Here is a 14,742-nt window from a genome sequence, read left to right on the forward strand (position 1 = left end):
GTTTTGGATGGAGGGAACATTTATATTTGGGGGATGTTTAATCTTAATGAATATTGAATATTTCTTCTCTCTTCCTGCACCTGTAAATCATTAATTGTGAAATATTGGTTTGTAATGATTGGCTATGCTGACTATGTAACAGGAAACATTGAAAATAGTACGGCATTTTTGTCTACTGCACCACATGTGCCTCCATATCTGAAATTATTTAAGAGATGATCTTGAAAATGATAACCAACGTTTGTGCTTTGATCATTAAATGCACATTTTTAATGGAAACTTGATCCTAGCCGATATATATGAAGAAATATATATATACAGTTCTTGCCACACCATTCACACAGTAGTGTAGTAGAGACACAGTAGAGAAGCAGCCATGAAGTTGTTTTGGTTCCTTGTGTTTGGTGCTACCATGTTCCACTGTGGTGTATGTGACAACACTGGGAATGACGACCAACTCTTCTATGTGGACATTGAGGCACCTGGAGCTGACCAGGACATCGGGGTCACCATGGCGACTATAAACAATACCTTGTATAGTGCAGAGGGCATCACAGTTGAACAAGCTTTCAAAGTAAGTCCTATTTAGTTTAATGTTGAAGAATAATTTAAAAGGAATTCAACATCATATTCTCTGCAATATATCCAGCTACAAAATGTCCGATTTTTATGTTTACCGATTTCTGTAATGAAAGACATATTTTCCCAATCGCAAACCATCAACGCTTAGTGAATATATTTTGTGTGTAGAAGACCCTGGTAACGGTTTAACAGTAAATCACACTACTTGTAGACAGTTCATTTTTCAATCGTACATCTGATAGAACAGGGTTCGATTGATCTTCAGCAACCCATGCATGTCGTAAGAGGCGACTAACGGGATCAAGTGGTCAGGCTCGCTGACTTGGTTGACACATGACATCGGTTCCCAATTGCGTAGATCGATGCTCATGCTGTTGATGACTGGATTGTCTGGTCCAGACTCGATAATTTACAGACCGTCGACATATAACTTGAATATTGCTAAGTGCGGCGTAAAACTAAATTCACTCACTCATTTAATCGTTCAACCTGATAGAACAAGGTATTTTGTATCGCGAATATTATCTCTGGTTCGGTGTTTGTGTTGTACAATTTCTGGATATGCACTGGATAAATTCTAGATCCGTTTTCTTAAATCATTTTCAGGTCGTTGGCGAACCACGGGTTATAACCAGTAGGTCTATCATCTGAAGAAACTTTGCATCTGGATGGATTCCAGAAACGAAACCATCGATCTTCAATTTTCTTGCAACTTTACAAATACTTATATGTTTTTAACACTAACTGAATAAAATGCATCCCAAAGATTTGCACCATCCAAAGTGCCAAAGTATCCGGAAACGGAAATTTTCCTTTCCTGCTGAATAGTCCAATGCTTTCTCTTTCTTGTCGGATCATTACTTTGTTTCAATATTTGTCCCACCTACTACTTGATATTCTCAAACTGATTTTCTCCTTTTCCGACATGAATTTCCCGAAATTGATGTTCAATATTAATACTTAAACTTTATTCAATGTTTTGAATTCCCATTCCCAACTTCATATCTTACAGCTTCTTACAGTAGGTGATGGCTTCGGTTCTGATGTTATTTTTTCAGTTCTCAAATTCCAAGCTCTCTGCGACTGGCGACCGTTGGAAGTTGTCCTGTTAGCTGCCAGTCTCACGATGAATGTGAAGTCCCTATATGGCGAGATGAATCTGGCAGCCGATCTGAACATCAACAAAGACCTTCTTGCACGGGCTCCAGAGCCAGATATTATTCGTGGGGAATTCTTGTATCTCGTGGATGTCCGAATCACCATGCGAGGTAGGTTAGATGAATTTGTTTTCACAAAGATGTAGGGACTTACACAATTTCAAAACTGCCGTGGTAAAACATCAATTCTAAACAATTATAGTGGTTCTAAATCTGTTTTAGATGTTGAAAAGTATATTCTTGAAGTGTTTCCGGAAAAGGACTTAATGAGGGCATATTGTAAATTTCGGTGTGCATCTCATAAATTGAAAGTTCAGTTAGCTAGATTTAAATGTTATGATAACCCCAAAGCGTCGTTATGTGCAGAGTGCCTTCTAGGCTGTGTTGAAGACGAATTTCATTTTTTGTTTATCTGTCCTTATAAGACAAGCAGACAGCAGTTTCACCTGAGTATTATTATAATAATCCGTCTACTTAAAAATGTATCAACTGCTATCATCCAAGTAACAGAAAACTACTAAAATCTTAGTCGTATTTGCCAATTTGATATTGTTTTGAATGATATATGTGCACTGTGTGCAGTTTTTCTGTGTTAACAATATGGGTCTCGTGGCCCCAAATGCAAATATATTTGTCACTTGTAGGTTAGATGTTACCACTGATGTCGTCATAAACTTAATGACACATTCTGGTAACGATAGCTGTACACGCTGGGAAGAGTTTGATGCAAGTTTGATCATGTCTGAAATTTGGAGATGTACTTTCCAGCATTGCTGATGTTCACGTTATTGTGTATTTTTCTCAGATTGTAGTAATGCTACCATGTTTCAATTTCAGTTTTGATTTTGCTGAACTCAGAGTAATGTGTGTTACAGTTACCATTTTAATCCGTGTAATTTAGGTTTTCAACGCATATGCACCAATTTTTATTCGTACTCATCTTTAGAAAGTGGGTTATTGCATGATTAATGCAAAAGGATATATTTCATTATGGCCTTGAGTGTGAAGTCCAAATTCAATATTATAAGATGTATGCTTCTCTCGAGGGTAATACGGTCTGATGTACGCCTCTTTGTAGCAGCGTCACCCGAGCCGGTACCGTATTTATCTTACCGCCATGTTAAATTACAAAATAGCAGTTCATTTTATTTTAAAGATCGCTACCTACTATATAACATTTAAACAAAATGGCGTCTGCCTCTCGACTGGATTTTTTAAATCAGTGAAACATATTCTGACAAGATTAACACTGCTATAAAAATTCATTCACGTCGTGCAGTATAGAAGTCGATGTAAACTTTCCTAACTGAAGGAAAGTTTATAGCAAAACGTTCATATCTTACAGGTTTTATGTATTAAGAATATTAATTGGTAGGTGATGGCCTCGGTTCTGATGTTATATTTTCAGTTCTCAAATTCCAAGCTCTGTGCGACTGGCGACCATTGGAAGCTGCCCTGTTAGGTGCCAATCTCACGATGAATGTGAAGTCCGTATATGGCGAGATGAATCTGGCAGCCGATCTGAACATCAGCAAAGACCTTCTTGCATGGGCTCCAGAGCCAGATATGATTCGTGGGGCATTCCTGTATTTTGAATATGTTCGACTCACCATGCGAGGTAGGCATAGATAAATTTGTTTTCACAAAGACACAGGGACATACAATTTCAAAATCTAGAGACGTAATGGTCATAATTTCTAAAACATTATAGTGATTTTAAATCTATTTTGGGTGTTGAATAGTGTATTCTTCATTTTTTCCCCGAAAAAGACTTGCTAAGGGCATATTGTAAATTTCGATGTGCATCTCGAAAATTGAAAGTTAATTGAAATTAGCTAGATTTAAATGTTAGGATAACCGCTTTGCATTGGTATTTACAAAGTGTCTTCTATAATGTATTGAAGACGAATTTCATTATTTATTTATTTGTCCGTATTATGAGACAAGCAGACATAGTTTTTTACCTGAATATTATTATAATAATCCGTCTGCTTAAAAAACGTATTATCTTAAAAAATGTATGCTATTATCCACAAACACAAAACAGATTAAATCTTTGTCGTTGTATTAAAAAAAACGTTGCCAATTTGATATTGCTTTGAATGATAAATGCGCACTGTGTGCAGATTTTCTGTATTAGCAATATGGGTCACGTGGCCCCAAATGCAATTCAATTTCTCAGTTGTCACTTGTCACACTTGTCACTTGTAGGTTAGATGTGACCACTGACTGTAGTCGTAAAACTAATGACACATTCGGATAAATATAGCTGTACACGCCGGGAAGAGTTTGATGTAAGTCTGACCATGTCTAAAATTTTGAGATGTCCGTGTGATTCCAACAATAACTTGTTTGCTTCAGGACAAACTACTTCCTTGTACAAAGAGGAAGTGCAGAACCTCATTGAATACTGTTTAAAACGTCGAGCTATTGGCATACGTTATGTCAACTACAACGTACTGGGAGAATTTCCAACCCAGGTAGACAATCTTTGACATAATACTATTCATCATCTGGATATTCTTACTAATGTGTTGATTCAAAATCAGGTCTTGCCGCAAAGTTTCAAAAGGGAACTTAATAAAACATGGTCCATTGTTTATTAGAAACTTGACTCTTTGAGTCACGCCGGAGACCTGGATTCTGTTCGCTGCATAAGTACAATGTGTGAAACCTATTTCTGGTGTTCCCCCAAAGTATATTTTGTTTAGAGCGGCGCAAAACCATACTCACTGTTGTATGTTGTATTGATAGCATGATTCCGGGCCAGGCTCAGTACCAGATACGTCCTGTTGGGGCCCGACCATGGGGATCGCTCTGTTACATTTACCGGGTTGTGAAGATCGTTGTTTTTGCTGCCTAACACGCACAAAACCCAAGGTCATCGTGACGGTGTCGTCTCACGACGCCGACCTTTCGATTTTCCACTAGTCTCAGGACACCGACCTGCGGTTTTTTTGAAGTTTAGGTTCTGATTAGGCTTAGGGTAATCTACCGTAAAGTTGGGTCGAAAGGTCGGCGTCGTGAGCCTGAACCCTCAGGACGTCGACCTTCAGATTGCACCCAACCGTAAAGTTGGGTCGAAAGGTCGGCGTCGTGAGCCTGAACCATCGTGACATGTCTGGATTTAAGGACCGTTCATGATCTATGGCTTGGGGGGTTTGGGTTTGGGTTGGGGTGGGGGTTAGGGAAAGATGATAATGATTTTAATGTAGTAGCATGTACAATGCGAATGACCCCTAGTTTTTGTACAAAGTGACGCCCCCACCCCTGCATGTCATGCACAAAATCAGTTCCCCCCAACCCTTCCCACAATTTTTAAATATTACTATCTACAAAATTGATGGACTTCCCCACCTCCCAAGAACAAAATGGGTGACCCCCTTTTAAATTATCATCACCCCCCTAGCCATAAATTATGAACGGTCCCTTAGTTGTTTTCCAGCTATCTGACGGCGATCTGTAAATAATGAAAGTCTGGACCAGACAATCCAGTGATTAACATTAGGGACATTGATCTACGCAACTGGGATTCGATGTATCGTGTCAACCAAGTCAGCGAGCTTGATGGCTGTCACAATGTGGACCTTCCCTTATTTCGTTGTATATTGATGTTTCGTTCTTTTCTCCCTTGCTACAGATGCTGTATTTTGTTGTACACCGTCCGAAAGACAGTGAGATGGCCAGGTGGCGATACAAAGACGAGATGACTGAGATGACGATCTCCCTGAGCCGGATTGAACGTCTGGATGACTACCTCAGTGACAGTTACTGCAACTAAAATAGGCTCGTTTAACCTTTGACTGAATAAAGTTACGTGTCCTCCACCTTTTCAGACAATAATTTTTAACATCTTATATTGAAACCCAAATGTACTTTTATATGTATATTGTCAAGGACACATGGAACTACTAATACGTGAGCTGGAAAAGTCATATCATTTAAATAAAACCATAGATAAAAGACTTTTCAGAGCATATATTTTCTATTTTCAAGGGTAAAATAAACACAACTTCAGGAACATGCAATTAAGTTCCTCTTTTTGTCTCATCAAAGTTATGATTTATCTGAAAGAGAACTATCCTCTATCAATATGGAGAAGTTGTTCTCACATATATGATAGTACAGATGTCTATTTATTGCATAGGTATATAAAATTTATATATAGTCGACAGCTTGTATGTCCATCCGAAGGTACGTCTCTAATAATTACAATTTCATTCCATATCTCTAAAACTAACACATATTCATCATAAACTTTGAACAGAGAGATAGAGAGAGAGAGAGATCAAGTTATGGACATGAGCCCTGTGCTATATTAAGATCTTGGAATGTGTATGTATTGATTCCTTGACAATAAGTTTGACTTTGTCCATGGTAGTATACTTGCTATGGCTATCTCCAAAGCCAGTAGGAGTTCTATTAAGAAACTTAGTGGTGCCTTTGCTCTCCAGGTATTTGTCCATGACACTAGGTTTAGGTTTACTAAAAGAAGAGTGTATTGCTAAAGAATGAATTGACATCAATATTTTTCTGCCTCATGGAACCGATTGAAGTACACGGGACCAGATCATTCAAGACGGAATCTCCATGTCAACCTATGGGTGACAAATTCTCACAGTAAATCCGTTACAGTGTTCCATGTGTGATATTAGCTGTCAAATGCAACCAGCTGACTTCCACGTGAATATGAATCTGAGTAGATCACTTGACTGGTTAACCTAGTATATGTGGCTTGTCGAAATGTGTATCGACATTGTTCTTCTCTGTCTGACCGCTCACAAACACGTAAGTTGAGCAAATACAGCTTTGAGTCTTGCACCACTTGCTTGATAACGACATTAGGATCTATGTTTTGCAGTTACCATTTTAATCCGTGTAAATTAGGTTTTCAAAGCATATGCACCAACATGTGCTTTCGCACTCGTCTTTAAAAGTGGGTTATTGCATGATCAATGCTAGTAGATAGATTTCATTATGGCCTTGAGCATGAAGTCCAAATTCAATATGGTAACTTGTCATTTGTAGTATAACTGCCACGGGGACAGTAAGAGAAGAAGATTATTGTGTCACCATATGTATGAGTTTTCAATTTCTAACAAAATATTTTATGCACATAAGTGTATTAGTGTATTATCATCAACATTCTGAAAAACCAAACTTCACAACATGATTATGCTGAAATAGTATATAAAGGAAACGTGTAGAAAATATTGTATCTTACATTTACATGTTATATTTGGGATCACACTTTCTTAGTAAAGTACAGATTCTAGTACTTTTGTTGGGTTGAGTCCCATCCGGGATTCGGACAACTGGTAGTCCAGACTTTACTCAGAAAGTGCAATCCCAAATATAACATGTGTTACATTTGACCACTTTCTAAATGGCATTGTGTATTTTCATAGCTTTCGGCCGTGGGAGCTGTGCCAATTAACACTTATCAGAGGGGTACACAAGGTCCGCAGTCTGTACTACCAGTTGTCCGACTTCCATTTTTGTGGAAGTCGCGGTGGCTGAGCGGTCTAGACTTTGTGTGCTGGCGATTAGGTGCCTGACTCTGAGGGTGTGGGTACGAATCCCGGATGGGACTCGAACCAACAAAAGTACTAGAGTTTGTACTTTACTAAGAAAGTGTAATCCCAAAATATAACGTGTTAAATATTATGTTCACTTTCATCATTGATCAGATGAAACCATAACATAATTATCTGTTGTCATTGAGCTCCATATTAAAAAAGCTCTCTGCTACCTGCCGTTATGGATGGAGGGAGCATTTAAATTTTGGGGATGTTTAATCTTAATGTAAATTAAGTAATTGTTCTCTTTTCCTGTACCTGTAAATCATTCATTGTGAAATTATTGGTTTGTAATGATTATGCCGACTATGTAAGAGGAAACATTGAAAATAGTACGGCATTTTTTGTCTACTGCATATGTGCCTCTATGTCTGAAATTTTTTAAGAGATGTTCTTGAAAATGATGACCAACTTTTGTGCTTTGATCATTATATGCACATTTTTAATGGGAACTTGATCTTAGCTGCTTCGCGATGACTCAGTGACACAGATAGATTATATATACAGTATTTGCCACAGCAGTTACACAGTAGTGTAGTAGAGAAGCAGCCATGATGTTGTGTTGGTTCCTTGTGTTTGGTGTTACCATGTTCCACTGTGGTGTATGTGACAACACTGGGAATGACGACCAACTCTTTTATGTTGACATTGTGGCACCTCAAGCTGGCCAGGACATTAGGGTCACCATGGCGACTATAAACAATGCCTTGTATAGTGTAGAGGGCATCACAGTTGAACAAGCTTTCAAAGTAAGTCCTATTCAATTCAGTGTTAAGGAATAATTAGAAGGAATTCAACATCATATTCTCTGCAATGTATCTGCCTCCAAAATTGACGAGTCCATTTATGTTTACCGATTTCTACAGGAGTGGCGTTTTAAGGCAAAAACATATTTTTCCAATCGCAAACCACCAACCCCTAGTGAATATATTTTGTTTGTAAAAAAGACCCAGGTAACTGTTTAACGATAAATCACGCTACTTTTAGACAGTTCATTTTTCAATCGAACATCTTTGTATCACGAATATTTTCTCTGGTTCGGTGGTTGAGTTGACAATTTCTGGATATACACTGGATAAATTCCAAATATGTTATCTTAAACCATTTTGTTTCAAATCTTTCAGGTCGTTGGCGAACCACGGGTTGTAACAAGTAAGTCTACCCACCTAATTATCACCTGAAGAAACTTTGCATCCGAATGTCATCCAGAAACCAACCGGAAACCTTCATTTTTCATGTAACTTTATAAATACGTATATGTTTTTTAACACTTAATGGAATAAAAATTCACCCCAAAGATTTGCACCATCCAACATGCCAAAGTATTCGGAAAGGGAAACTTCTCCTTTCTTGCCGAAGTGTCCAAATGCTTTCTGTTTCGTGTTGGATCATTAGTTTCCATATTTATCCCACCTACTACTTGATTTTCTCAAGCCGATTTTCTCACTTTTCGACATGAATCTCCTCAATTTGATGTCCGATATTAATACATAAATTTATTCAATGCTTTGAATTCCCATAAAAAGCGTTGCAATATCAACACTGAACAGGAAAATCCAATATATGTATGCAAAAATCCAATATATGTGAAACTGCTTTTAACCTATACAATAGATGTTTCGATACTTGGGAAAGCGTGAGCCGAGTTATAAATGTCTAAAATAAATTACTGTGTCATGTCCTTTGTAATTTGGCTTGCATACTGCATAAACCGCCAAATTGTATATCCTCTCTCAGTCACTTATGTCATTAAGTATAAAAGTCGATGTAAACTATCATAGCTGTAAGAAAGTGAGAAACGTTTATATCTCCTTATCCACAGATCCTTAGGCAGTGCCAACAAGAATATTAATTGGTAGGTGATGGTCTCGGTTCTGATGTAATTTTTTTTTCAGTTCTCAAATTCCAAGCTCTGTGCGACTGGCGACCGTTGGAAGCTGTCCTGTTAGCTGCCAATCTCACGATGAATGTGAAGTCCGTATATGGCGAGATGAATCTGGCAGCCGATCTGAAGATCAGCAAAGACCTTCTTGCACGGGCTACAGAGCCAGACACCATTCACGGGGAATTCCTGTTTCTCACGGATGTCCGACTCACCATGCGAGGTAAGTTAGATGAATTTGCTCTCACACAGATTTGGGACATACAATTTCAGAACTGGCATTGTAAGATGGTTTTAAATATGTCTTGGGTGTTGAAAAGTATGATTTTGAATTGTTTCCGGAAAAGGACCTGCTGAGGGTATGTTGTAAATTTCGCTGTGCATCTCATAAATTGAAAGTCCAGTTAGCTACATTTAAATGTTATGATAACCCAAATGCAGTGTTATGTACAAAGTGTCTTCTAGGCTGTATTGAAGACGAATTTCATATTTATTTGTCCTTATTATAAGACAAGCAGACAACATTTTTTCTTGAATGTTATTAGAATAATCCGTCTGCTACAAAAATGTATCAACTGCTATCACAAAACTTATTCAATCTTTGTCGTTGTATTTAAAACGAACTTTGCCAATTTAATATTGTTTTGAATGATAGATGCGCACTTTGTGCAGTTTTTCTGCATTAGCAATATGGGTCACGTGGCTCCCAATGCAAATACATTTGTCACTTGTCACTTGTAGGTTAGATAAGATAATTGACTGTAGTCGTCGTAAAACCATTGACACATTCGGATAACGATAACTGTACACGCTGGGAAGAGTTTCATGCAAGTTTGACCATGTCTGAAATTTGGAGAAGTCAGTATGATTCAAACAATAACTCCTTTGCTTCAGGGCAAACTAGTTCCTCGTACAAAGAGGAACTGCACAACCTGATGGAATACTGTTTAAAACGTCGAACTATTGGCATACATTATGTCAACTACAACGTGCTGGGAGAATTTCCAATCCAGGTACTGTGTTGAATTCTCCATCATAAGGGATAAATATTTCAATGTAAAAACAATGAAGGATCTTTTTACAAATGTTAATTATCATATAATTATTGTTTTTTTAAAAGAAATTGATTTGTTTGATGGATTCTGATTAATGTGTTTTGTAAATAGACATATTTTAAAGATTGGTAATTTAGAGTAGTAACTTAGATTGTTAGTGGCTTTACCCTCAAAGGGGGTTAAAGTACTGTAAAATTATTGTCCTCCTGAGAGGGTACGTAAGTCCCAAAACTTTCAATGTAAAATGTAAATGTACCATATTTTAAACGTAGTATCTTTGTTCTTTTAACTGCCGGCTACATTTTCCTACAATCGCCAGCGGCTGAAGGGATGGTGTAAATCCAGCTAGGGTCCATGCAGGTAGCAAAAGTAATGTAAGTCCCCATGGCTCCTAGCATGGTGATCTACCTTCAGTTGGTGGCGATCTATAGCCCATTTTTATATTGTGTTGTCCCCTATAGTTAAATGTTTTAGATTCAATTACTAGTTTTACATGTATATCTGTGATACTCTAGTTGTTTTACTGTCCTTCGTCGGCAGGTGTTTTATAATATACATATATTTTATTTCAAATATCAAATGTTCTCGTCACGATATGGCTGAAATATTGCCGTTGTGACGTTAAATAATAACTCACTCACTCACGTAGTATGGTGATCTACCTTCAGTCGTTGGCGATCTATAGCCCGTGTTTTATACTGTATTGTCCTCTTTAATTGAAATGTTTTAGCTTTGCTCGCTAGTTTTATTCATATCTGTGATTCTCTAGTAGTTTTACTGTCCAAAACTTATTTTTTTAATCTTCAAAACATTTTCTCTTTATATTGTATGAATTGTTTTCATCACGATATGGCTGAGATATTGCCGATGTGACGTTAAATGTTAACTCACTCACTCCAATCCAGGTAGACAATCTTTGACATAATGATATTAATCATTTAGATATTCTTACTAAGGTGTTGATTCAAAATCTTGCCGCTTCAAACATTTTTTAACAACACAATGCTTCAAGAGGGACCTTAATAAATCATGATACATGGTTTGTCAGGAACTTGACTCTTGAGTCATGCCGACGACCTGCATTCTATTCCCTGCAAAGGTAAAATGTGTGAAACCCATTTCTGGTGTCTCCCTGAAAGAATATTTTGCTTAGAGCGGCGCAAAATCATACTCACTGTTGTATGGCGTATTGACAGTATGATTCCAGGCCGTGGCTCAGCACCAGATACGTCCTGCCTGGGCGTGACTACTGGTTATCTCTCTGTTACATTTACTGGATTGTGAAGATCGTTGCTTTTCCTGTCTAACACACACACAAAACACAAGGACATCGTGATATGGCTGAATATATTTGGGATCTGTAAATAATCGAGTCTCGACCAGACAAACCAGTGATTAACATTATGGGCATCGATCTAAGCAACTGGGATTCGATCATACATGTTATCTAAATCAGAGAGCTTGGTCATCCGATCACCTTTGTCGCCTACTATGACAACGTCGTTTGCTGGTCCTAATCCGGATCATCGCGGGTCTGACATGGCTGGAACACAGTCGACCTAACCGTATTTCGTTTTGTAATGATGTAACGTTCTTTTCTCCCTTGCTACAGATGCTGTATTTTGTTGCACGCCATCCGAGAGGCACCGAGATGGCCAGGTGGCGATACAAAGACGGGATGACTGAGATAACGGAAACTTTGACGCGGATTGAGCATCTAGATGGCTTCCTCAATGACAGTGACTGCAACTAAAACAGGCTCGTTTAACCTTTGCCTGAAAAAAATTACGGGTCCTCCACCTTGTTTGGACAAAAGTGTGAAAACTTTCGAGAAATCATTTAAAACAGAAAACAGTATAAACGAAAGTAAATGAGGAACCGCTGTGCATGAACAGATAGCCAGGGTAGAAAAAAAGACACACAAATTCAGTAAAATCTATCAAATCACATTTGCAGCTGGTTACGCCTTAACACTATCAAGACCTATTGATGTTGGATCGTCATCGGTATTCGGATTCTGTCATAAGCTCGCATGTGCATTTTACATTATATGCAATTACGTGGGGGTTGGGGAACATACACGACAATACAGACATTCTTGTTAGGCACCCAGCTTGACCGCCAAGTTATTAAATGAGAACGAAAGTTGTGGAGATACCGAAATTAAACCGGCTACATGACAACAATTATTCAGTCGTCATGTTAGCCAAACGCATTGCCCTTTGGTGGAAATTGATTCATTTGTTGATTTCATTACCCACCTGTGCAAAACTGTTCTGTGACCTTATCACACATTGCTTGACATATGTGCGCTACCGTCATGTATTGTGTGATCAGTAATCAGATTTGCAACATGTGACGCAAGTAACCCTGGTAGTGAGTTATTATTTAACGTCACATCGGCAATATTTCAGCCATATCGCCCCTGGTAGTGACTTCATGCATAGATGTATGACATATGGACACTCAGTGTGGGAAATAGTTTCTAGATTTGGCTAGCCATTCGGGCTGGCTATTCCTGAAAGTTACTAGCCCACAAAATAATTCATTAGCCCGAAATTTGAATGTAGAAACTAAGCAAAAGATTACAAAAATAGATGATAATGAGATATTGTCGACATGACAAGGGTTTCATCATTAACATGCTAATATGATGAACATTCTTATCAGGCTATAATCTTGCATGATTTAAAAGTGTATTTTAACTTGATAAGTAGGAGAGTGATATGTTTACAAAATGACTCCATGAAAATTCACTAGCCAGTCGGGCCAGTGACTGTGGAGATTTACTTGCCCGACTGGATTTTTAATCGCCACGGGCTCGCGGGCCAGTGACTATTTCTTACACTGTAGATACTTCATATGTACATGTATGCCATAACTACCTTTTTTGGTTGAGAGCATGCGTTTATAGATACTCCAAAAAGGCTAAATATGGTCCATACGTTTCTGTTTACCGGTTGCTGTATATAGGTCTAAAACATTATGGCATCCAAATATTATTTTACGTATTTTACCAACGTCTGAGGTGCAACGAAGCATGCTCTTTCTCACATGTTTTCAAAGAACGTCATACAACTACTACGAACACTGTTTCATCAGGGTTACAGAGTGAAGCTTTCAGGCTGACAACTCGAGGACATGTCCAAATTTGACCAACATGATGCCGGATGCAGTTAACTTTTTTCAAAACTCTTTCAGTCGTTTCTGATTTCTAGTACCCATCACAAATATAATGTCAGCATAAACGAATGTCTTGGTTATCCTCAGAAACAGATTCCTTTTGGTGGAAAGGGAAAATAGCTGTGAAAATAGTGTGAATGTAACAAACATGCACATTCAAGTAATATGTTTGTGAGTGAGTGAGCTTAGTTTGACGCTGCTTTTTAGCAATATTCTAGCAATATAGCGGCGGGGCACACCGGAAATGGGCTTCACACTTGGACCCATAAAAGGATTCGAAACCCAAGTCTTAGCCGTGACGAGCGAACGCTTTAACCACTAGGCTACCCCCACCGCCCATCTTTAAGGTTAAAAAGCACTGAGAATTTCCTGCATCTGGTAAAAGATTAAAATCGTTGTGAACATACTCTGCTTCTATAAAGAGGGTTCTTCTAAGATCATCATAAAAAAGGGCAATATAAAATAACATGAAGTTCACTTTCCACTCCATTCTGACACATGGGACATATTCCCTCTTCTACTGGAGGCGCCCGTGAACAGCCACCTTCTCGTGGTGGGTGCTGGGTAACCTAAGCCGTTGTGGACCCGGGGGTATATTTGGTCCACCAACCCGTTTGCCGTGGGTTGCGCCCCTGTGTCGGTGTAGGACGGGAGTCTGGTGGTTGAGGGCACTGGGAGCCTGGAACCGTGTTCCTTTTGCCCAACACACCACTTCGCCCCTTACTTCACCTAGACGGGTGGTAGAACTGGCCCGATTCTATCAATTGGCTGGTCACGCCAAGCCCTGTGCTACAACTATGTACTATTGCACAAAATGTTTGAGAATGATTACATGATATGTTTAAGTCTTGCCGAATTTTTTTAACTCAAAATTTCGAATATACAATTCCATGTATGTTTTTGCCTAGAGTCGTGTGCCCAGAAGGCGGTGGCTCATGGGCCATGATCCAGTTGATAATGATCAAAGACTGTCCACGTCCATTGAATACTGGCCACGATTTCTTGCTATTGAAACTGTTGACAAGACATTAAAGTTGAACCCTTTTGCCATATCTAAGGGTATACATGGCATTGCTGGTGATGTCAAGAATATTAAACGTTTACGTTCCGGTGCTCTGTTGGTTGAGTGTGGGAAAAGGCAACAAGCCACCAACCTTATGAGTACAGAATCGTTTGTCGGCGTTCAGGTCACGGTCACGGCTCATAAAACATTAAACACGAGCAAGGGAATCATCAGAGACCGCGATCGATTGTTTGCAGATATGTCGGAACTTGACATCGTCTCTGAGATGAAAGATCAAGGC

The 14,742-nt window shown here is 38.7% G+C and overlaps 2 protein-coding genes across 3 annotated transcripts; both read left to right on the plus strand.

Moving 5' to 3' along the window:
- Positions 1 to 366: 366 nt before the first annotated feature.
- Positions 367 to 5,570, plus strand: LOC124281302. 2 transcript variants are annotated; one of them, XM_046717434.1, is made up of 5 exons: positions 367 to 574; positions 1,189 to 1,216; positions 1,641 to 1,850; positions 4,101 to 4,219; positions 5,380 to 5,570. In XM_046717434.1, the coding sequence occupies exons 1-5, from the start codon at positions 377 to 379 to the stop codon at positions 5,518 to 5,520; spliced, it is 696 nt and encodes a 231-aa protein (XP_046573390.1). In that variant the 5' UTR covers positions 367 to 376; the 3' UTR covers positions 5,521 to 5,570. The 2 variants fall into 2 exon arrangements, with proteins under 2 accessions (XP_046573390.1, XP_046573322.1); XM_046717366.1 differs by lacking the exon at positions 1,641 to 1,850 and adding an exon at positions 3,148 to 3,357.
- A 2,343-nt stretch (positions 5,571 to 7,913) lies between these two features.
- On the plus strand, positions 7,914 to 12,052 carry LOC124281605. The gene is made up of 5 exons (XM_046717573.1): positions 7,914 to 8,067; positions 8,443 to 8,470; positions 9,214 to 9,423; positions 10,095 to 10,213; positions 11,868 to 12,052. The coding sequence occupies exons 1-5, from the start codon at positions 8,005 to 8,007 to the stop codon at positions 12,006 to 12,008; spliced, it is 561 nt and encodes a 186-aa protein (XP_046573529.1). The 5' UTR covers positions 7,914 to 8,004; the 3' UTR covers positions 12,009 to 12,052.
- Positions 12,053 to 14,742: the final 2,690 nt, after the last annotated feature.

Source organism: Haliotis rubra, unplaced genomic scaffold (assembly GCF_003918875.1).
Source record: "Haliotis rubra isolate DU_JTF1 unplaced genomic scaffold, ASM391887v1 Scf1, whole genome shotgun sequence".
Classification (NCBI taxonomy): domain Eukaryota; kingdom Metazoa; phylum Mollusca; class Gastropoda; order Lepetellida; family Haliotidae; genus Haliotis; species Haliotis rubra.

What these genes read in the sequence shown, in the direction of transcription:
- LOC124281302 (XM_046717434.1), top strand. Translation starts at nt 377, where the DNA reads ATGAAGTTGTTTTGGTTCCTTGTGTTTGGTGCTACCATGTTCCACTGT. An exon ending in CAGTTGAACAAGCTTTCAAA is followed by an intron (nt 575 to 1,188) that starts GTAAGTCCTATT and finishes AATCATTTTCAG; the next exon opens with GTCGTTGGCGAACCACGGGT. An exon ending in CGAACCACGGGTTATAACCA is followed by an intron (nt 1,217 to 1,640) that starts GTAGGTCTATCA and finishes TTATTTTTTCAG; the next exon opens with TTCTCAAATTCCAAGCTCTC.
- LOC124281605 (XM_046717573.1), top strand. Translation starts at nt 8,005, where the DNA reads ATGGCGACTATAAACAATGCCTTGTATAGTGTAGAGGGCATCACAGTT. An exon ending in TGTCCGACTCACCATGCGAG is followed by an intron (nt 9,424 to 10,094) that starts GTAAGTTAGATG and finishes CCTTTGCTTCAG; the next exon opens with GGCAAACTAGTTCCTCGTAC. An exon ending in TGGGAGAATTTCCAATCCAG is followed by an intron (nt 10,214 to 11,867) that starts GTACTGTGTTGA and finishes CCCTTGCTACAG; the next exon opens with ATGCTGTATTTTGTTGCACG.